General features: G+C 34.3%; 1 protein-coding gene across 1 annotated transcript in view; it reads right to left on the bottom strand.

Moving 5' to 3' along the window:
- ZC3H13 (zinc finger CCCH-type containing 13) overlaps positions 1 to 25,431 on the bottom strand; it is a 93,727-nt gene that overhangs the window by 50,778 nt on the left and 17,518 nt on the right. Inside the window, exons 5-7 of the mRNA XM_007466472.1 lie at positions 14,792 to 14,900; positions 4,735 to 4,874; positions 3,996 to 4,156 (exon numbers count right to left, since the gene is read on the bottom strand). Coding sequence (XP_007466534.1) covers positions 3,996 to 4,156; positions 4,735 to 4,874; positions 14,792 to 14,900 — 410 coding nt within the window. The remainder of the gene's footprint in view (positions 1 to 3,995; positions 4,157 to 4,734; positions 4,875 to 14,791; positions 14,901 to 25,431) is intronic.

Below are 25,431 nucleotides of genomic sequence, written 5' to 3'. Positions count from 1 at the left end.
ATCCAAAATATTTTTGTTCACAGATTGCTTTTATTTTCACAATCAACTGCTCTCAACAGATCAACCAATATCCTCTCAAATCATATTAAAATTCTGAATTAATTTTTTATTTAAATTTGTTCCTGTTTTCTGCAACTTTGAATGTTCAGCCTGGTACTGAGTTTTTAAGTAGCCCTTTCTCTTCACACATCTGCTAAGTTTTCATCAGCTACTTATTTCACTAGTTATTGATATTTATAAATGACAACTTAAGCCAAAATCCTAGAACTTACTTCCTGTGACCTAGAGTTCTCTAACCCCAAGATGCCTTAGCTGTAAAAAAGGTAATGGATAGTATCTTCCTCAAAACTGCTGGTAGGATTAAAAACAGATAAAAGCAACTGACTCATAGCAGGCATTCAGAAAATTTACCTCTCTTAGTCCTTATCCCTACTTCTTATTGTCATAGATAGGTTCAACCATCTAGCAAATCAGAAGTTATTAAAATACGACCAAATCTACTTTTCATCTTTGTCTTCTGCCAAAACGATTATTAGTTACATATCTCACTGCATATTTATGAAGTGACTGAAATTTTTAATGTATTTAACGGATAAGTGATGTGTCTACATTTCTAAATATTTTTCCACTTAAAAGACACACACTGGGGGCTTCCCTGGTGGCGCAGTGCTTGAGAGTCCGCCTGCCGATGCAGGAGACGCGGGTTCGTGCCCCGTTTCGGGAAGATCCCACATGCCGCGGAGCGGCTGGGCCCGTGAGCCATGGCCACGGAGCCTGCGCGTCCGGAGCCTGTGCTCCGCAAAAGGGGTAGGCCACAACAGTGAGAAGCCCGCATAACGCAAGGAAAAAAAAAAAAAAAAAAAAAGACACACACTGATCAATAATTGGTAGATAGTATCAAAAATTACTTAAAAAACCATTTTCAAGATAAGATGATAGAGAAGTTCTTGACACAGACTATATTTTCACATCATTGCCTGTGACAGAAACTAGCTAGGTGTTTACTACACTTTTGTCCTGGCCATACTGTTGAACCACACTGTCGAGACTGTTTTGAAGTTAGATGTGGCCAAATGACCGAGCTCTGGCCAAAAAGAATGTGAGTGAAAGTGATGTACAACACTTCCAGGCCTAACTAATAAGACTCTCATACTCCAGGTAATTGTAAACTATGTAACTAAATAAGTGCAATACTCTAATTTTTTTCTTCTTTGGTGTCCTCAAAAACCTAAGAAAGTAAAGCCATGGTCAGAAGGAGCCTAAGTACTGAAGCTGCATGTATAGAAGAGTCACCTATTAGTCAGAAACACCCACTTCTTACTTGAGTGAGAAATAAACATCTGTTGTGTTAAATTCACATTCTGGGATTAAGCTATTATAACAACCAGGATTATGCCAGTACACTCACTTAAGTGCAGAATTTCTTCAAATACCTTAAAAAATATATGTAGTTGGAAAACATAGTTGTGTCACAGAGTTTGCAAGTAACTTCCAACAGAATGGGCCAAAATTGATTTTGTGCATTCTGAAGTCAACAAGATCTTTCAACATTTTTTTTTAAGTCAAATGATTATCCTTTAGTGGCAAAGAGCCCACTTCCTATTTGTGGCACACAGCTCAATTATCTACTTCTATCACTTTTAGAGCCTTTTTCTCTCTCTCCCCAAAACTTTTTTTTTTTTTTTTGAATAGCTTTTGACATACTTCACGTCTCAGCTTAAAGCTTTCCATCAGGCTCTCTCTCACAATAAATGCCTAAGAAAACTGCCAATTTTCACAGAGAAGTGTGAGTCTTAATTTGTCTGTGATTATCTCTGTCTACTCAATATGATAATCATGTAAAACCCAGGAGTTTGTTTACCTGACTGTCACCTCAGTTGATTTACTGGCATTGGTTGCAACATTCCATTGAATTTTAACTGAAATTCCAATCCTTAAATTGTTGAATGTATTCAGTTTATAGTATGATCCACAATGTAACTAAAAGTTGATGATCTGACCCACTCTAGGCAATGTAAACTGCACGACTATAGAAATGCGATACCCAATTCAGTGTTTTCTTTGTACCTTTAATGTACTGTTTTCCAGATCCTTCTGCTTCTATTATTAAATTAATGGTGCATCTTAAAGTCAATATCTTATAATACAGAAATATAGTAGTTAAATCAATGTGAGTAATTATTCATGCTCAATATTCATCAAAGGATAAGTGAGTTACTAACAAAGCAGTAAGAGAAGACTACATGAAAACGAACAGGATGAAACTAACCCTTCATCTAAATAGTTACAGAAACTCTATGAAGAGATTAAGTTTTGAAGATTTTATAAATATTTAGAAAGGATTAGAAAATGAAAAGGAGTATTTCTGGTATGCTGGCGGTTTTTTGGGAAATGAATGGAATTGAGGGCAAGTTATATAATTGGTTAGTCAAAAGAATAAAGAGCAAGTGGGGTAAGTCATATCACGGTATAGTTCAACTTCTTTCATATCCCTTTATTCAATCTTAGGCACAAAGGAGAGAATCAAGTCAACTGTACAGAGTCCCTTATTACAATACAAAGCTCTTTGCAGAGTAGGTGCTGTAGGGAGATAGAACAGTGAACCATGAAGACTGCAATCTTCAAGGAGCTTAAATTTAATTGAGGTTGTAAAACATATGTGCCACAGCTAAAATATAATGCAAATAGCAATTAGTATTAAGTGAGAGGTATAAATAAAATCTGATATATAAAGGGAACAGAAATTATGTTCAGTAAGGAGAAATGGGAAAACTTAATGGAAAGACAGAATTTGAGCTAGACATTGACGGACTGAAGGTGATGAGTGTAGGAAGAAGGCTGTACGAAAATATGGACAAGAGTGGAAAGATCAAAGTATGAATGCTATTCTAAAAAATCTGAATTTCAGTCAACAGAATGGAAAACTACTAAATTTTTCAATGGTATAATAAATTAATTGTAATTGTTATTTTAAGATTTCTCTCACAACATCTGTAAAGTGAAGGGTTAGGGCAGCTGAATGAAAATGTTTATATGTGTGGCAGAATGGACACTAGATAAACAGAGTTAGTAGGATAATATAATAAACTAGGTAAAAAGTAAATGGAATCTAGAATAGGGTTAAAGTCTCTAAAAACTAGAAGGAGACAACTATGAGTTTCATTATGGGTTCAAACAGACATTTGCCAACTGGTCAAATACTGGGAAGAGGTTTTTAGTTTAGCCTTTTTCTTAAATAATAAATTAGTGTATGTCCTTTAATAAAATTTAAATAGTCCACAGTGACATTAAATGAAAAGGTATATCCTGCCTTATTCTCAACCCCTCAATGTAATTTATTTCTATCTTTATTCTTTCAATTGACTACTACAATAATTCTAAATAATATATTCATACTGCTTCATACTATAAAGAATTTAATCTCTTGATCATGTACACAAGGAGACAAGAAGAATGTTCATTGTGCATAATCTGTAATAGCTAAAACCTGAAATCAACTTAAGCGTTCAACAAAAGTAGATAAATACATAAATACTAATATGAAAGAACTACAGCTACATATATCAATATAGATAAATGTAAAAAAAATGCTAGGTGAAAAAGTTACAGAAGAAAAGTTGTATCTATATTAAGATTAAATAGATGAAAGTTATACTATATATTGTAAGATAATACATATAATGGAAGTATAAACACACATGCATAGGTATCATAAACAACAAATTCAAGAGGGAAGGACCAGAAACATAGCTGTTTATTTCTTAAAAAATAAAAAGCTCTGAAGCATATACAGATGTGACACAGACCTTTGCTTTATTGTTCTCTATAGTTTTCTTTTAAATGTAAACTTTTCACACTTTTTTCTTAGAAGAAAAAAGTTTACATTAAATACTGAATGTATTAAAAGTATCTTTATGTAATCTACCAAGTAATTCTTTTGAATATCACTTCAGAAAAAGCTATTTCATTCTGGCACTATTTATCACCCTACTGACCTCTGCTGGTCCAGCAAGGGAGAGGATACTGCAGTCATCTTCCTGTCTTTCTTGCTAGTTGAAGATGATGACTTAGGGCTTGATTTTCGCTTTGGAGATTTGCTAGATTTTCTTAGAGAAGGTGATGGAGATAACTTTGATCTAACCACTTCTGGTGAAACCTTCCAAAAGAATTCAATAACTCAATTCAGAAACTCTTCCAATCATGGTTGTTATAATCAGACAACAAAGCACGTGTTTTTAAATTATACCAAACTTCAGATGAAGTATTAAGTGTTACGATAGCCACCACATATTAATATTAGTCTGGCTCCTGAACCTAGGCTGTTAACCAATACTAACTGCCCCAACATAACACTAATATCAATGAAGCAAACTAAAATTATGAAATTTCAAAATCTCCTCAGAAAAAATTATATTCAAATATATTGTATCTTTCTACTCTTTAAAAAAGAAACAAGTATTCTAGAAATAGCATGGGCCTAAAAACCAGATGTATATAGATTCAAGTCCCATTTTACATTAGCTGGTGACTGCAGGCAACAGAAACTCGGTTTTGTTTATCTATTCAATAACAAATATATGTCCTATTTATCTAATAGAGAAATGTGAAGATTAATTAACATATGTGAAGTATCGATATCCTAATACAACTTAAGATGTAGCAAGCAGCTAATGAGTTCTCTGATCAATACTCATTTTGATGTTAATTACTAACATATTTCAATAAATAGCATACCTCCTTTTTAATAATAATTTCTTCTCTTTTCTCCATGTTTTCTTGTTCCAGCTTCATTAATTCCCTCTGTATCTTCTGACGCTTCATTTCCAATGACAACTCATGAACATAATCATAATTAATATCTCCATTGTCAGAATCTTTAAAATAAAAATTCCATTACTTGTCGGAACTATTATAATTATGTATACCAAAAATTAGAGAAAAATTTTCAACTATTTTTTATACAAATTAAAATGGTAGATTCTTTAACAAGAACAACATACTTCAAAAAGATAAAAGAAATATACACTGTTTCTATAAAGAATTAAAATCAATATGGCTAATTTCTTTATGAAAACAAACATTTTTAAGGTTCCTGGGTTTTCTGGAAGTGATTTTGGGCTGTTTGGGTTTTTGGTTAGGAGATGGAATTTTTAAAAGATACAGTTAGGGCTTCCCTGGTGGCGCAGTGGTTGAGAGTCTGCCTGCCGATGCAGGGGACACGGGTTTGTGCCCCAGTCCGGGAAGATCCCACATGCCGCAGAGCGGCTGGGCCTGTGAGCCATGGCCGCTGAGCCTGCACGTCCAGAGCCTGTGCTCGGTAACGGGAGAGGCCACAACAGTGAGAGGCCCGCGTATCACAAAAAAAAAAAAAAAAGGTACAATTAAAACACTCAGCTATAAATTCTAAGCATTAAAGGCACCAAAGCCTTCAATATTTCATGCTGCATATGATATGATTCATTATCTTCTTCATTTTCTTAAAGACTCAGCATTAAATTAAGGTCACATTAGGTGTGCAATACTGTTTCCATAGTTTTGTTGCTTTTTAAAAAATTAATATCCTAACTAATTTGTATCTAAAAATAAAGTTAAGTAATTTTAATACTAATGTGTACATGAGCTAATTTCTGAAGGATCTATAACATTTCCATTATAAGTGATTTGTACTAGTTTCTTAGACTAGAACTGTCCATCTCTTCAATGGATCTGATAGCATGCATCTATTTCTATTCATCCTTTCCAAGGAAAAGAATCTGAGGGTTGGTTTGGGTGGGGGAAGAGTGGTGTGAAGAACTATTTCATTACAACATGTAGTCTTCAGAGGCTCCTGGCACTGCTACCTATTTGCTAATAATGCCAAAAGCCTGGAGGAGGAAATTTCACTGACTTCTATTCTAACATATGAACACACTGGGCTTGACCAATTATAAACTGAGGTGCCTTCTCAAGCTATACTTTTAGCTAAGATCATCACTTCTTAACCTGGGGTAGAGAAATAAAATGAAGAACTAAAAAACAATAAAGATAAGGAGTCCTACTTGATTGCTTAAAGCACAAAAAAAACGGACATCATTGGCATGTACAGGTAAATACATTAGAATGAAAACTATCCATTCATGCTTGGTGACTAAGAGGGTAATTATATATCTTATTATCTGTGTCACAAAACTTGATTACTCATCTTATATTGGTGTATGATGATAATTTCTCAGTAAATACATAACTGACTAAATCATGCTTTTCAGTCAGCAAGCAATTACTAAATATTTATGGGCATGAAGTTTTTACTACATAAAATAATTAAAGATACTGAAGTTAATTAAATGAATAGTGGCTAACTCTAGTTACGATTTTACACTCCGTTGAGACACTTTACATCAGTGAATAGTAGGGTTCGATGATCTGGTTTGTTGTGTTCTTAAATTATTAACAGATAAAATTTCATTACTAAATACTAACGGTAAAACAAAGGAAAGGGTAATTAACTGAGAAGAATGATTTACAGTGTTTCTGAAGGTATTATCAATAATGTTCTGCTCATCTAAAAACTGCTATCTGGGAATATCACCCATACAGAACACATGTAAAAAAATGACAAATTGGCTTTCAGTCTTTAATCCCTAACCACTCAACCAAGGGAGAAGTGTGGGTAGGGGGAGACCTGAGCCATTAAAATATATGTTGAAGTCAAGGTACTATAGCTAATATATTTTGCTTAGAGGGAAAGCTCTCAAGTCTTTACTCAGAAACTACTTATTCTAACTTTATGCATATCTGTTATAATCAAACACAAGATGTTTTCCCAATCTATAAGAGATGGGCTATGAAGTAGGCACAATGCAACTGATAGTCTGACAAAAGAAAAATCAGAAAGCACAAAACATTAGGAGAGGACTCAAAAATAGAGTCTGAGGAGGGGAGGGATAAATTGGGAGATTGGGACTGACATATACACACTATTATATATAAAATAGATAACTAATAACCTGCTGTATAGCACAGGGAACTCTACTCAGTACTCTGTAATGGCTTACATAGGAAAAGAATCCTAAATAAATAAAAAAGAGTGGATATAGGTATATGTATAACTGAATCACTTTGCTGTACACCTGAAACTAACACAACATTGTAAATCAACTATACTCCAATAAAATTTTTTTTAAAAAAAGGAGTCAAACCATTTAATAAGTTTAGAAAATGTCTCTCGTATCTTACAGCTTAAGGTCATCATTACAGTTACCTTACAATCATCTATATGAATCAGCTGTTATAAGTCATCAGGAAAATATTAAATATAATCAGAATGGCACATTTAACAGGCAGAGATTTTTTAAGAATATGTTAACAAAAATACATCCAGTACATAAGGTTGACATTCTTTATATATAAACAACTCTTACTAATTAAAGGAATGGGCAAAGGACATGAACAGATATAAACACAAAAAGAAACGCAAATGATATATAAATAAGCCTTTTTCATGTATTAAAGAGCCATTTTTTTCCCTAATTATAATATTTGGTACTGGCAAAGGCAAAGATAACAGGCATGTTCATTCTTTGGAGGTAGGTAGCAATGTAAACTAATATTTCTAGCCTGGAAAATAATTTGGCAGTATGGGTAAAAGCTTTAAGAACATTCATACCCTTTAACATGACAATTTTACTTCCAGCAATCTACTGTATGCAAGTAACCATATTCAACATATATAAAAATAAGCCTTTATATTTATACTCTTCTACACACACTGCCCCATAGGAAGATTTTTCCATGTCATACACAAAGGTAAAACACCTTCATTTTAACATCTGCAAAGCATTTCATGATATGAACATATCATAGTTTAACCATTTTCCTTCTGACATTTACTTTGTTTTCAATAGTTTGCTATCATAAACAAGACTTCAATGAACACTTTGATACCTACCTTAGTTCACAGGAGCAAGTATTTTTTTAGAACAAACTAGATTTGCTGGACAAAAGGTAAGTATGATTTTTATTTTTAATATTACCAAATTATACTCCAAAACAGCTTTACCAATGTAAACTTCCACTTGATAATACTAGTAGTTTTCATTTCTGCCAATCTGATGGGTGAAGAATGCTCTCTCTATTTCCACTGGCATTTCCCTGTAGTAAGGCTGAGCATTTATTGTCCATTTCTACTTCCTCTATGAATTTCATAAACAATTTTTGTTTCTTTTCCCTATTTTCCAACTGGACTATCTTTTTCTTATATATTTGTGGAACTTCATTATAGGTTTATACAGTGCTTTTATTATATGGTACACATTACACATGTCAAATACTTTCTTACAGTGATCTATTTTTAACAGATCACTTGTGTGTTTAGTTTCACAAAAAATTTTGAATCCTTATATAATCAAATCTTTTATAGCTTCTGGATTTTATGCTTTATTTTAGGAGGATGTACGTACCACCAAGATTGCCAAAATATGTTCATCCATTTTCTCCTCTACTGAAATGATACTTTTGCTTTTTATATTACTGCACTGGTCCTTATGGTAAACAAATATGATAAATTTAGGGAACCAAATAAAAACAAAGACTTGGGAGTGGGGAGCTGGAAACACAGAAAGCAGTCAGATAATGAAAAGTTTTGTAGGTACAAAAGAATTTGTACTTGATCCTCAAGGCAATGGGAAATCAGAGAATTTTTAATAGAGGAATGAAATGAACCAATTTATTCTTTTAAAAGCTCACTCTAACTCAGAGAATGAGAGAGGTATTTACAATACATATATCTGATGAAGATCTCATATTCAGAATATATAAAGAATACTCAATTTAAAAAAACAGTAACACAATAAAACAGTAGGCAAAAGTCGAGAATAGAATTTATAAAACAGGTTGTACAATGGCCAAAAATGTGAAAAAGTTCTCAATTTCATCACTCATTAGGGAAATGCACACTAAATCCACAAAAAGATACTACCACACACCTCCAGAATGGCTAAGATGAGAAAGGCAAAAAACAACAGAGAAAGGAGAATCATTTTTGACTTGACATTATCCACTAAAGATGAACATACTAAAACTCCATGGCCCAGCAATCCTACTCACAAGCATAAACTCAAGGGAAATGGGTACATGTTTACCAAAGATCTGATTAGGAACAGTAATAGCAACTTATTCATAACAGCCCAAAACTAGAAATTACTCAAATGTTTATCCACAGAATGAAGAAATTATGGTATATTCAGTGAAATACTATATACCAGTAAGAATTAATGAACTATAACCATACGCAATAATCTCACAGTCATACTGTAAGCAAAAGAAGCTAAGCAGGGACTTCCCTCGTGGTGCAGTGGTTAAGAATCCACTTGGCAATGCAGGGGACACGGGTTCGAGCCCTGGTCCGGGAAGATCCCACATGCAGCAGAGCAACTACGTGCGTGCGCCACAACTACTGAGCCTGAGCTCTAGAGTCCACGAGCCACAACTGCTGAAGCCCACGTGCCTGGAGCCTGTGCTCCGCAACAAGAGAAACCACCATGATGAGAAGCCCGCGTGCCGCAACGTAGTCCCCACTCGCCGCAACTAGAGAAAGCCCGCACACAGCAACAGAGATCCAACGCAGCCAAAAATTAAATAAATAAATTTATTAAAAAATAAAAAGAAGCTAAGCACAGAGAGTACATGCTATAGGTTCTATTTATATAGAGCTCAAAAACAGACAAAACTAATCCATGGTGGCAGAAAATCAGGACAGCAGTTATCTTTGGGAGATGGGGGCTGGGAGGCAGTAACTGGAAAGGGAGTACAAGAGGGCTTATGGGATACTAATAATTTTCTATTTATTGATGGGTGCTGGTTATACAAGGCTGTTCTGTTCATGAAAATTCAGTAAGTTGTACACATGAATCATGCACTCTTCTGAACATACTATTATACTTCAGTAAAAAAAATTTTTGTGAAGAGTATTCTGCCTTTAAGTGAAGAATGATTTAGGAGACAAGGCTAATCTCAAGACATGAGGTTAGAAGGTTATTTAATAAAAAATATTTATAGGCAACAAATATCTTAAGAACTAGAATATTAGTAGTAATTTAGAGAAACAGATGGTTCTGAAAGATATTCAGTAGATAGAAATGTTCAGAATTCCATAAATGTCTGGGTTGAGGGGAAAAAGTAGTATCAACAATGACTCTCAGAAAAGGGAATCCTCTTGCACTGTTGGTGGGAATGTAAATTGATACAGCCACTATGGAGAACAGTATGGAGGTTCCTTAAAAAACTAAAAATAGAATTACCATATGACCCAGCAATCCCACTACTGGGCATATACCTAGAGAAAACCATAATTCAAAAAGACACATGCACCCCAGTGTTCACTGCAGCACTATTTACAACAGCCAGGTCATGGAAGCAACCTAAATGACCATCAACAGATGAATGGATAAACAAAGACAGATGAATGGATAAACCATAATTCAAAAAGACACATGCACCCTAGTGTTCACTGCAGCACAATAGCCAGGTCATGGAAGCAACCTAAATGCCCATCGATAGATGAATGGATAAACATATATAAAATGGAATATTACTCAGCCATAAAAAGGAATGAAATTGGGTCATTTGTAGGAATGTGGATGGACCTAGAGACTGTCATACAGAGTGAAGTAAGTCAGAAAGAGAAAAACAAATATTAAAAAAATATATTAATGCTTATATGTGGATCTAGAAAAATGGTACAGATGAACCAGTTTGCAAGAAGAAATAGAGACGTAGATGTAGAGACAAATGTGTGGACACCAAGGGGGGAAAGCGGGGATGGGATGAATTGGGAGACTGGGATTGATATATACACACTAATATGTATAAAGTAGATAATTAAAAAAAAAAACAACGAAACAATGACTCTCAGGCTTTTGGGAAACCAGTAGGAAAGTGGTGCCCTTAAGATATGGGACTCAAGGGCTTCCCTGGTGGTGCAGCGGTTGAGAGTCCGCCTGCCGATGCAGGGGACACGGGTTCGTGCCCTGGTCTGGGAAGATCCCACATGCCGCGGAGCGGCTGGGCCCGTGAGCCATGGCCACTGGGCCTGCGCATCCGGAGCCTGTGCTCCGCAACGGGAGAGGCCACAACAGTGAGAGGCCCGCGTAACAAAAAAAAAAGATATGGGACTCAGATGGAGACATCCAGTTGGCAGATGCCTCAATTAAGAGCTCCAGATATTGGAGTCATTAATACATAGATGTTAATGATGCCCTGGGAGCATGATTTCATCTGGAGAGAAAAATGGAAAATGAGAAAAAAAGAAGTCTTGGTAAAGGGGAAACAACTAAAAATTTTAGAAGCTGCTTCTAGAGACAAGTGGTTCTCAAAGAGTAGTCTGAGGACTCCTAAGGATTCCCAAGACAATTTCTAGAGTTCCAGGAGATCAAAACTATTTCTATAATACTATATTATTTGCCTGGTTTACTCACTCTCTCTTGAGTATATAGTGGAGTTTTCCAGAAGTCACATGATATGTGATATCAGTAACAGATTGAATGCAGAAGCAGATATGAAAATCTGGAGGTCTTTCATTAAGCCAGTTAAGAGTTTACTTTAAGAAGTTAAAAAGATTTTCAGGGAGTTTCCTGGTGGTCTTGTGGTTAGGATTCGGCGCGTTCCTGCTGTGGCCCAGGTTTAATCCCTGGTTGGGGAACTGATCCCGCAAGCCTAGCGGTGTAGCCAAAAAACCCCCCAAAATGTGCAAAAACATATAAAACATTGCCACCTCCTCCAATTTCTATTTTTGCTTTGCAAAGCATAGCTATTTTCCATAAAAGTATATGTTAGGTTTACTGCTGTCATTGTTAAATAAATTAATAAATATTTTAAAATGTTCTCAGAACCAATTTCTAATATGGAGACTACTGAAACAGATAATCCACAAAACAAAAGTTCTTTGGGGTCTATAAAAGGAGTAAAAAAGTGTCCTGAGACCTAAAAGTTTGACAATTACTCATACAGATCAACTTCTTCTGAGTCTAGCTAAAATTGCTATTCACTTCAGACTGAAAATGCAGAAGGTAAATATATTAAATGAGCTCAGTCTAACTCCATGCTTCAATATTCCTTAAAACAGAAAAACCACAGAGATACACAACAATCAGAACCTCAAGAGAAAGAGTAAGGAACAGCAATGTATTTTGTATGTAAAACTACTATAAGAGACATTTACTCACCTTTTAAAAGAATTTCACATATAAAAGCCTCTTGTAATAAAATCACTTTCGTTTTTTAAAGATGATAGTCTGAGCGAAGCCTTGGGAATCAACATTTAAGGGATGGACAGCATACAAGGAGCCTCTATGTAAGACCAAAGGGCTTCAACAGGAGAACAGAAAACCTGACAAATGATAGATGGAAGCCAAGGGGAAAGTGTTTCAAGAAGACAGAGGCTCTGGGATGTGTCACATGCCGCAGAAAGGTTACAGAAGAAGGAGACAAGTATGTCTCCTTTTATTTAGCAAAGAGGAGGTTATTGTGACCCTAAAGAACAGTTTTAGTGAAGACAAGGGTCAGAAGAGTGAATAAATATGAGGGGAAAAAGAATTTGGTTGTAAAGTGGGAATAAGCAGGGTGATGGCTCTAAATAATATGGGGAAAAGAGAAAATGTGCCAAGATGGATGTTAAAGCTGTAAAAGAGAAGGCAAAATAAATGAACAAGACTGCAGAGGTGGGAGGAAATCAGGAGACTATAACCTTATGCAGCAGGAGGGAGGCCCCTTGTAAAGAAAAAGAGGGAAGTAAAAAAGTTTAGATGTGAATGAAAGACTAGTTTATAGGTGTGGTGGCAGGAAGTTGAAAAGAGTTTGTGGATAAAGAAGGCTTCCCTGGTGGCACAGTGGTTGAGAGTCCGCCTGCCGATGCAGGGGACGCAGGTTCGTGCCCCAGTCTGGGAAGATCCCACATGCCCGCGGAGGAGCTGGGCCCATGAGCCATGGCCACTGAGCCTGCGCGTCCGGTGCCTGTGCTCCGCAACGGGAGAGGCCACAACAGTGAGAGGCCCGCGTATCACAAAAAAAAAAAAAAAAAAGAATTCCATCATCTCTGTGTTGTAAATAGCAAGCAGGAGAAAGGGGCTGGAAGGTTGAGATTTAAGGAGAGGGCTTGAAAGAGCTACTATAAAGAAAAGGAGCAAACTAACTTACGCTTTTCTGAACCTTTAAAATGTTCAACAATTAGCATGCATTATTGTAATGGGAATAGAAGTTTCTATTTTGAAAAATAAGCAGCCAATATATTTCAGAATGTATTTTATACAAAAATAATTAAAATGAAAAAAAATGTTGAGTGTGTTAAGAGTTAATCCCTTAGAATTTAGGAAAAGTTAGCCATTCATCCTTGAACAGTTAAGGCTTGTAATATTTTATTTACTGCTATTTTGTAGGAGGTATTAGATTTATTTATGAAGTCCCATGAAGTAATCATAGAGAAGTTTCCTACTTGTTTTTAGAAGCAACGTTTTAACAGACAATACTGTATAAAGATGGAATGGATTTCCTTAAAAAGTACTGATGTTTAAATTACTGGACAGCCATTTAAGGTACTTTTCAAGTATTAGTAAGTTTTCAGAGATAGTTCTTAAATATAGTAGTAAACATTTTAGGCTTGCAGGCTCTTGGCTGTCATAGTACTCAACTCATCTATTGTAGCTCAAAAGCAGCCACAGAAAATATGTAACCAAAGACATGGCTGTTCTCCAATAAAACTTTATTGCAAAAACTGGTGGCAGGCCCACAAGCTATAATTTTCTAGCCCCTGGTTTAAGTTTTCAGCTATCTGATGAGGAAGTTGCTAACATCCTTAAACTCTTTAGTTTTATCATCTATAAGTAGAGTAACAAAGCTACTGATTTAATGAGGTAATCATATGTTATATTAACATGCCCTGTACACCCAACACATTCAACAAATGTGAGTTCCCCTTCTCTGTATTTGGTAGTGTGAGGCTACAGTGCTCACATTCCAGAAGATCACAGAAGTAGAGAAGAGAGAACATTCATGGTGTGGAAAGTAAATGCTTACTTATTAAAGACAATGACTCAAAAATAATTTTGCTAATTTCTTATGAACAAATTCCAGGTCTCAATTATCATCTGATTTCAATTTCTTGAAAGATGAAATCCAACAATGTTTTAGAAATAATTTTCCTAGGTCTTTAAGGTTTAAGAATCTCACTTTTAATATTTAATGCAAAACAATAAACATAAATTTAGATTCTTTTAAATCTTGGTACTGAGGAACTTAAAGATTTACAAATGTAATAAAATTCCAAAGGACTGTGATGCTGTACACTAAGTTCTAGGGAGAATAGCTTTCTCTGCTTTTGTTCTGCTACTACATGCCATTTTCTGCCTTATAGCTCAGTAAGATAGACACAAGTCGATTAGACAATTCTGAAACTATAGCTGGAAAGTGTTTTTTTTTTTTTTTTTTTAAATAATCATAGAATGAAGAGTTGATAAACCTTTATTTATTTATTTATTTTTTTTGTGGTATGCGAGCCTCTCACTGTTGTGGCCTCTCCCATTCTGGAGCACAGGCTCCGGACGCACAGGCTCAGCGGCCACGGCTCACGGGCCCAGCCGCTCCACGGCATGTGGGATCTTCCCGGACCGGGGCACGAACCCACATCCCCTGCATCAGCAGGCGGACTCTCAACCACTGCGCCACCAGGGAAGCCCTGGAAAGTGTTCTGAAGCCCACAGGAAGTCTACAAAGTGAATAATCAATAAATTGACTATATAAACAAAGATTTTTTGAAACTCACCATCTCTATTAGTTTCCCATTCTACATTTTCTTCTTCACTTTCTGGAGTTCTCTCCTTAGTGATTTTTATGTCTTCCTTTTCCCTATGTCTCCCTCTTGAAGATTCTTTCTAAAAAGTACATACATACATATGGGTTATTATATTTATAAAAACTACATGAGGTAGTTACTATAATACCGAATATTTCTAACTTCATCTTTGTTTCATTAAAGAATCAGTCTTGCAAATAATTACGCATCCACTAAGTAGAGGAAGTAACACGTTCTAGAGTATCACGATGAAAAGACTGTACTATTATCTATTTTACTAAAGAACGGCAACTTGGTAAATGTTTGAAGTAACTAAGATTTTAAAAGATACAACGAAAACTGAATAATAAGCATTTGGTAGTATACTACATACTCAGTTTCTACGTGAAAATTACAGGGGTAAAGTTTAAAACGGATAAAGTACAACTGGAGGAATTGTAAGTGACTATATTTTAAAATGACTTTAAAAAGGTTACACCGTTCACAGTAGATTTTCAAATATAATTGCTGATCTAAGACTTGTCATATACTAACGTAAAAGCATTTACCTACACCTAAAGATAAATCCAAACTCATCTAATAATTTTATAAATGCTTTAAAAGGGGAGATTTTCCCTATTTTGATGAAACCAAAATGGTAACTAAAATAGTTAGAAAAGTTACCTTTACATTTCAGCTAAAAAACAAAAAGTTTTACATTTTATTCCAGGTTTAACAGTAGCCTATATAGACAAAGCAGGACAACAGGGATTCAGCTCGTAAATATCCTGTTACATAAGATGAAGACTCTAAACCACATTTTACTAAGTGGTAAGAAAATAACCAGCGTCATGGAATTGTTATCTTCCCCCCACCATGTCTCACTTTTATTAACACTAAATCCTGACTATGAAAGACACTAACACACAAGGACATTAAGTGCTGAGAGTTCTTTCTGGGCATTACCAGACATAAAATTTGGCTGCTTAAAACACAAATTAATTTCTCTTTGTCTTCTTTTTAAAGAACTCTAGCATATAACTGCCCCTAAATTTTACTTATTTAGGTATGAAGTCATGTTGTAAGTATTACTGCTAAATGACATATATAGTTGCTGGTACGACAACAGAGGCTGACAAATATCATTAAAAGATTATATAATTGTATCAGCCATGACAAAACGGTAAGAGGTCAAAAAAAGAGAAAGAAAAAAGAAATGCACTCCTATTTGTACATAAGACAAAGGAGAAAAAGGAACACAATCTATTTTTATTCTTAAAACACATTTTGTGGAATATCTATGAAGAGCTATTCTATATCCCAGGTAACTTTTGAATGTTCTGTAGATTACACCCACTATAAATATACATTAGTATGTGCTATATCAAAAAATTTTCATAGAAAGTTATCTCCAAATTACTGAATAATATATTCTGGGTTTTTCTGTCTATAAGGTATCAGACTATATTTGTCTATATGTAGTTGTAATACCAACTACAAATGTAGTTGAAAAGGGTTTCAGAGCAGTAATTCTGGTACCAGAAAACAAAATAATCTGCAAGTTTGTAACAATATTTTTAACAGATTTAGAAACAGATATAATAATCTCAATAAATTTCATTAATAATTTATGTATTTCATAATATTTACCCTACATATTGAAATTATATAATTTTTGTATTACCTATTGTTTTCCAATATGACTCTAATACTGCCCCCAGAGATCACATATAACTTCTATTATTAAGTACTAGAGATTGAATGCAGGCTTCAATATGTGGTGGAATTTCAAGTTAGGAGATATGTTTTTTCCTAATACTTTGTCACTATCCCACCTCAAATCATAATAGAGGAAATTATTTTGATAACACCTAAGGCTTAGGTCATTTTTTTAAATGTTGTATTTCCTCATTTTTCCACTTCAATAGTGTATAACTTGTTTAGGCATGTTATTCCTTGTAAAATAAGATTATTTCCCTCTTTCTCTGATCATATTCAAATATAAAGGGTCTGGTATTACTTGTCTCATGTAGTACAGCATGGTCTGCTCTTTCACCTTCCTGTAATTTCTTGAATAGAATGGACTATCATCTTACTGCTCTTATATGCAAACATATTAATTAGGGGTACAACCGTTTGATTATTACGTATTCTAAATTAATCATTCTGGAACATGTACATGTTGAAATACTTGTTGAAGAACCGCAATATTTTAGCCAGTACCCATGGGATGAGATATTTTATGAAGTCAGAATTATTTGAATTTCAAAATATATTAAGTAACAACGCCAGTAGGGTCTGGAGCAACAACCTATAATCAAATATACTGATATTTTTGCAGCAAAACATGAATTCACCAACTGGGTAAAGACTGTATAATAAGCTTCATATCAACTAAAATCAGGTTTTGCTGCCAAATAAGTCTATGCCTAACTTAGGAAAAATGTTTGGTTTTAAAAGTCTCTTACATTTCAGCAATGCAATAAATAATTGTGAACTTTACTTTCACTTTATTTCTACTTTATATTACACTCACATTTATTTCTTAAACATTATATGTATGGACAGATTATATTTATTATAAATTTTATTTTTAGCTAGTAAGGCGGCATTACCAAGAATACGATCTAAAAAGAAGTGTTGAGGCAAAAAGAATTGAAAACCAATATTAACTGGATCAGCAACCACAATAATAAAATGTTAGGGGTCTTTGAAGTAATATAATTCAATTTCCTACCCCATGCTGAAATTTTTTTCCTAAATATTGTACAGTTATAGAAGTCCTCTAATAGAATAATTTCACGGAAAAAAAGATTTACTCCCAAGGTCTCCATTGATAGCTCTCCACTGTTGCATTCTTTGCTCCCATTTTCAGAAAGTTCTAAATATTAGAAAATTATTTCTTATACTGATCACAACTCTTGTATACCTCTCCAGAATTTCTATTGATTGGAACTAGTTCTGACCTCTAGAATCGTGCAAAACAAATCTAATAATTCTTCCACATGATAGCTACTTAAATATTTCAACACTGTCACTAAATCTCTTCAATATCTTCTTATATCAGGCCAAAGATACTCTACACACTGATCATACATGAACATTTAACAATTTTCATACCCTTCACTACTCTGTCATCTTCTCTGGGCACACTACTTTGCCATTGTTGCTTCAATAAAACATGATAACTAAAATTAACCTAGTCCTGCCAGAGCAGCATAGAGCATATAGCTTCCACCTCTCCTAGTATAGAACTGAAATTATTCTTGCATTAATGAACTTGTTTTGGGGGGGGGAGTTTGGGGTAGAATTTAAATAAGAAACTATAATCTTATAAGCTATATAAATTTAAATTATAATCTCACATAAAATGAAGTCTAGAAATAGGGTAAACTTCAGCGCTGGGTGATGTAGTAACACAGTGAAATCACTGGAGACCAAATTTTCTTGTTGTTTTTTTCCTTTCTTACAGCTCTGCTGTTCCTACTGTTGACTTCACATTAAGGCATATTTCTTTTACCATGATGACAAGCAATCTAGGTTCACCCAGTGTGTGCTTCTCTCCAATCACAAAATAAGAATTTTTTCTTTCAGTCTGAGTAGGCCAACTTCAGTCACATGGCCACATCTGAATCAATAACTGATAGCAAGATAATAGCCACAGGCTAAATGAATTAGGCCTGGTTCCTGAATCAACAGAATTAGCAAGGAGAATGGGATTATTATGACTAGACTAGACTAATGAGGGTCTAGCAGTGAATCTGGGGTCAACTCCCCAAACCAAAATGCAGCTTCAAAATGAAAACAACCGAATGGATTCTGGGGGGTTCAAAGTAACTTATACTATACCTTTGGTACTACACTTCACCTCCTCAGAGTACAATGCCACACTTCTGACAACTGCATAGGCCATAAAAAAAAGACACTTTCCGACCTAGTAAACGTTTTCTCTGTTCACCTTTACTGTTGCATTTTGGACCTGCCTTCTAAGGTCATTTTCCATCGTCCTGATGTATATCCTTTTAGACATTCTCTGAGTAATGAAGGTCTCCTGGTAGTCAACACTCTAAGTTTTACCAGAAAGCTTCTTTATTATATCCTCATTCTTGAAAAGCAGTTTTGCTGGGCTCATAACTACAGGTTCATACATTCACTTCAGCTTTGAAAATATCATTCCACTGTATTTTGGCTTCCATTATTGTTACTGATGGTATCAGTCTATCGCTCCTTTGTAGAAAGATCTGCCTTTTATCTCTGGGTTTTCCAATATTCTCTCTACACCTCTCATGTTTTGCAGTTATGATATAAAATCTACTTGATATGTATTGTGCTTCCTGCAGGCTTATAGCTCATCAATAATGGAAAATTCTCAGCCACTATTTCTTTTAATACTGCCTTTCCCATTTTCTACTTTTTTCCTGGGATTCCAATTAGAAGTACATTAGGTTTTCTAAGTTTTTCCTCCACATTTGTGAACCTCTTCAATATTTTCTATAACGTTGTTTTTATGTGCTGCATTCTGGATAAATTCTTCAACTCCATCTTCCAAGTCACCAGTTCTCTCTTCAAAGATGGGCCCAAGGCTTAGTGTCTGACCAGCTCTAATACCTGTAAAAGTCTTAAAGTCACTACCGGCTTTCACACTTGCTGCTCAATCCTTGGTTTCAACTCTGTCTTTGTTTTGCTGCTGTTTACGTTCTTGAGAAAGCACGTCAAACCCTTCTTCCAGCAGCTCGAGTTAAAGTTAATGTTAATCCAAAGTTTTCTTCTGTCATTTACTATCACATATTATATCAAAGCTATTAACAATTCAAAAAGCTATTATTAATTTTTAAAAGATTATGGTTCTCACCTTAATGTTTTCAAAACTTTTCAACTGGACACTTCCGATCAAGGCTAAAAACTTTTAAATAATGAACAATGCTTATCGTGGTTTTTTGGCCTGAATATTAGCCCAACCACTTAGCTCAGTATATAGCTTTTAGGACAGATATAACTGACATTTTGAAATTTTAAAATGATTCACAGATGTGCAATTTCAGATCCTTTCAACACTATAAAAACACAGATGGTAAAGAAACTTAGATCTACACTAAGGAAACTGTAGTTTATTTTGTTTATACTATACTGAAGAAAAATCCCCTAATAGGGTTATCAGATTTTCTTTTATGAAGTGGTCACAAAAATTATACTAGCTCATCTCAGAATAAGCAGAGTCACAAATAAACAAAAAGATTATAAACTTCAAAAAACAGCCAACAGATAACAAAAGTCAGGTCATCTCCAAGCACCATATTTTAAAAATTACAATGAAGAGAGAACAATTATTAATATTTCCGTATCTATGTACCGACTAATACAGCACTGAAGAGCACAGCTACAGGAGATGGGGAGTGAAATAGACAAAAGCATACTACTAACAAGATACTTTATAGACATTCTCAAACCAAGATAGACCAAGTAGACAAAGATATGAAAACTACAGGAGATCAAAACAACAGATGTTTCAGATATACTTTAGAACCTGAAAGCCAAAAAACAGAAAATATACCTTCTTTTTAAGCATATACAGAAAATTCAGAAAAACTGACCATATCTTAGGCCACAAAGAAAATCTTATCAAATCTGAGAAAAAGAAATACAAAAAGCAATAATATAGAAGTTATTTTTTAAAAAAATCAAAAGAATACACATATAAAACAAAAAGCCTCTTCAATCTGAAAAATTTTAACATGCCATTAAGCAATTATTGGACCACAGGTGAAATACAAACCTAAAGATGAGAATTCCTTAAAAATAATGACAATGAAAGCATGATATATGAGATCCATGGAATTCAGCTAAAGCAGTTATCAGAAAAATGCTTATAGCATTAAATACGTGTGTGTATATGAAAATAAATAAATATTCCACCAATTCAAAAAAGAAAAGGAATACAATAAACTGAGGGAATTAATAAAGAGAAATAAATGTGTTGAAAAGAGAAAGAACTAATATATAAGTCCAAAAGCTGATGCAAATAAACCACTGACTAAACTAATGAAGAAAAAAGGGAAAACGCACAAGTATTCAAAATCCTATATGACAATGTGAAAGTAGCCATTAGAACAGAGAAAACAGAAAAACGTGATTTCCTTGCACAACTCTATGCAAACTAGTTTAAAAACCTAGACAAAGTACATAATATTCTAGAAAGAAAATGAACAAAACTGACTTAAAGTCAAAAGTCTACTAATTTCCACTGGAAAAATAAATTACTTACAGAACTTCTTCATAAAACAGTACCAGACTCAGGTGGTTTCACATAGGAATTCTACCAAACCTTTCAAGAGCAGAAAATCCTCATACCACTTAAGATATTCCAGAGCAAAGAATTTGGAATATTTTGTTATTATAAGGTACTTGGACTACCTGTGAAGTGCTAATAGTACTATTTGAAAGTAGACTTGAATTAATCGTAAATGTAATTGCAAACTCTAGGGCAACCACTAAAAAAGTAAAAATAACAAGTATAATTGATATGTTAAGAAAGGAGAGAACATGTAATAGTATAAAATGCTCAATTCAAACCATAAAAGGCACAAAAACAGTGGAAGACAAAAAATAGGAACAAAGAACAATGGTATAACAAATAGAAAACAGTAACAATTACAGTAGATATTAATACAACTGTATCAATAATTACTTTAAACATCAACAGACTAAACACACCAATTAAAACACAGATTGTCAGAGTGGATCAAAAAACAAGACCCAGCTAGCTATATGTTGTCTATGAGAAACCAACTATAAAAATAAAGACACATATAAATTAAAAGGAAGGGAATGGAGAAATATACACTATGCTAAAGAGAGTGGGAGTAGATATGTTAATTTCAGACAGGCAGACTTCAGAATAAGGAAAGTTAGCAAGGACAAAAGGGCATTACATAATGATAAAGGGGACAATTCTTCAAAAAGACATAACAATCCTTAGTATATATGCATCTAACAACAGTGTCAAAATATATGAAGTAAAAACTGATATTACTGCAAGGATATATACCTGATCCACTAATACATTTGGAGACTTTAACACCCCTCTATCAGAAATGTACAGATCCAGGAGGGAGAAAATTAGCAGGAACACAGCTGAAATCAAAAGCACCTTCAATCTACTGGATAAAACTCACATCGACAGACTACTTCATCTGATGACAGTAGAAAACACATTCTTCTCAAGCTCACACGGAACATTCTGGACCATATTATGGGCCATAAAACACACTTTTAAAAGAACAAAAATCATATAATGTCTAATCTCAGATCACAATGGAATTAAACTGGAAATTAATAATGGAAAGATAGCTGGAAAATCCCAAAATATGTGGAGATTAAAAACACACTTCTACTTAACACATGGGTCAAAGAAGAAATCTCAAGAGAAATTTTTAAATATTTCAAACTAAATGAAAATAAAATACAATTTATCAATATTTGTGGGATGCAGTGAAAGCAGTGTTTAGAGAAAAATTTACAGCACTGAATTCATATAGTAGAAATGAAGAAAGCTCTAAAATCAATAATCTAAGTTTCCACCTTAGAAAACTTGAAAAACAAGAGCAACTGAAATCTAAAGTAAGCTGAAGAAAAATAACAAAAATTAGAGCAGAAATCAATGAAACTGAAAACAGGAAATCAACAGAGAAAAACCAACAAAACCAAAAGCCAGTTCTTTGAAAAGATCAAGTTTCTACGCAGGTTAAGAAAAACAGAGAGAAAACAAAAATTACCAATATCAGAAACAAAAGAAGAGACATCATTACAGATTCCAAGGACATTTAAAGGATAATAAAGGAATACTATGAATAATGCTATGCCCACAAATTTGATAACCTACATGAAATGGACTAGTTACTTGAGAGAGACAATCTGCCAAAACTCACACATCAAGAACAGACAATCTGAACAGACTTATATCTACTAAAGAAATTGAATCAACAATTAATAACCTTTCAAAACATAAAGCAGCAGGTCCATATGGGTTCATGTGTGAGTTCTATCAAACATTTAAGAAAGAACTTATACCAATTCTCTATAGTCTTTTCCAGAAGACAGAAGCAGAGGGAATATTTACAGAATTATTCTGAGGCCAGCATTAATACCTAAATATCTAATACCAAAACCAGATGAAGATACTACAAGAAAAAAAAAAAAAGGACCAAGATCTCTCATGGGCATTGATGCAAAACTCCTGAACACATTAGCAAAATATAAGCAAATGAAATCCAACAATATATAAAAATAATTATACACCACAACCAAGTGGGATTTATACCAGATATGCAAGGGTGGTTCAACATTCAAAAGTCAATTAAGGTAATTCATCATCACATCAACAGACTAAAAAAGAAAAAAAGACACGATCATATCAATAGACAAAGAAAAAGTATTTGACAAAATCCAACACTCATTCATGATAAAAACTCTTAACAAACTAGAGACAGAGGAGAACTTCCTCAACTCGACAAAGAACATCTATACAAAACCTACAGGTAATATCATAATTAATGGTGAGAAACTTTCTTGCTAACCTCAGGAACAAAACAAGGACGTCCCCTCTCACCATTCCTTTTCACCATCATAATGGAAGTCCTAGCTAATGCAATAAAACAAGAAAAGGACATAAAAAGTATACAGACTGAGAAGGAAGAAATAAGTGTCTGTCCAGAGATGACATGATTGTCTATGTAGAAATTCTGAAAGAATCAACAAATCTGTAGGTTGCTTTGGATAGCATGGATATTTTAACAATCCTAATTCTTCCAATCCATGAGTATGGTATATCTTTCCATTTATTTGTGTCATCTTCAATCCTTTTCATCAGTGTCTTACAGTTTTCAGGGTACAGGTCTTTCACCTCCCTGGCTAAATTTATTTCTATGTATTTTATTCTTTGTGAGGCTGCTGTAAATAGATTTTTCTTTCTGACAGATCATTATTAGTGTATAGAAATGCCACAGATTTCTGTATATTAATCTCACAGCCTGCAACTTTACTGAATTCATTTATTAGTCTAAAAGTTTTTCTGGTGGAGTCTTTAGGGTTTTCTATATATAGTATCATGTCACCTAAAAATAGTCGTGTATATATATTTTAAAGTAGCAGGATAATCCAATAATTTAGTTTTTAGGTTACCTATAGGGAAAAAAATAGAGCGATCAAGAGATAAAAGGTAGACTTTCCTGAATGTAACCTGTTCTGTAGATTTAACTTTGAAATATAAGATACCTCATTAGCCCAGTAGGCATCAGTCTCATAACTTTGAAACCATGAAAATGTTTTATATACTTAGAAAACGAAATTACATTTTTAAAAAACCCCTAAAACTAAAATCAAAATGAATCAACCCAACTTCATCAATTTTGTGGTTTAACCACATAGACAACTGTTCAAGTGACTTAAAATACAATAATTTGCACTTTGCTATACAGCAGAAACTAACACAACACTGAAAATCAACTACACTCCAATAAAAATTAATTTTTAAAAAATACAATAATTTGACTATCTCTTCCTAAGAAACATATATCACAGATATTTCCCTCATGGGATATATCCTAAGAACTACCAAGATACCTTAAACTGTTTGAAGTAATCATATTATTAGTAATACTACTGTTAATTATTATTTTGGAACTATTAAATGTAAGATAATGCAAATGAATGTCAACAGGGACTAAAATTTTCAGCATAAGAGAAAAGTGATACAACTATAAAATCAAAGAATTAGGTAAAAGTCTTGCAATTCTAAATTTGAACTATCTGAACTCATGTTTGCGTGCATGTTTTTAAAGAGAAGATACATATGTATTTCCTAGGTGAAATACAATGCAAAGCCCTAAAAATGACTAAACTAGTGGTTACCAAGTAGTGGTCCTAAAATACCATCTCCCAATAAAAGAACCAGGGCTGTAGGTAGGGGAAAATGGCTGACTCCAAGTAGAGGATAGATATAAAATATATACAATGACCTGGGAACATCTTAACAGAAACAAAGAAACTATCAAGGACTACTGAAGCTGTGTCAATACAGGCAGGATATAATTGGACTTCATCAAAATTAAAGGATATCTTTAAAGACACCACAGGGACCTCCCTGGCAGTCCAGTGGTTAAGACTCTGTGCTTCCACTGCAGGGGGCATGGGTTCGATCCCTGGTCGGGGAACTAAGATCCCGCAGGCTGCACGGTGCAGGAAAAAAAAAAAAAAAAAAAAGACTCCACAAAAAAATGAAAAGGCAAGTCACATACTGGGAAAATATATTTGCAATGCACATATCCTGCAAATGACTGGTGGTATTCAGAACATATAAGAGCCACAAATCTGTAATAAGACAAACAGCCCAACTTATAAGCAAAAGACATAAACAGACACTTCACAAAAAAATTATAAAAGGCCAATAAACACATGAAAAGATGCTCAACATCACTAATCATCAAGAAATGAAAATTAAGGGACCTCCCTGGTGGCTCAGTGGTTAAAAATCTGCCCAGGAAGATCCCACATGCCATGGAGCAACTAAGTCCGTGCGCCACAACTACTGAAGCCCTCGTGACTAGAGCCTGTGCTCAGCAACAAGAGAAGCCACC

This window comes from Lipotes vexillifer, unplaced genomic scaffold (assembly GCF_000442215.2).
Source record: "Lipotes vexillifer unplaced genomic scaffold, Lipotes_vexillifer_v1.1 scaffold384, whole genome shotgun sequence".
NCBI lineage: Eukaryota > Metazoa > Chordata > Mammalia > Artiodactyla > Lipotidae > Lipotes > Lipotes vexillifer.
The sequence above is the reverse complement of the archived record's forward strand: the minus strand, read 5'-3'. Positions and strand labels throughout refer to the sequence as shown.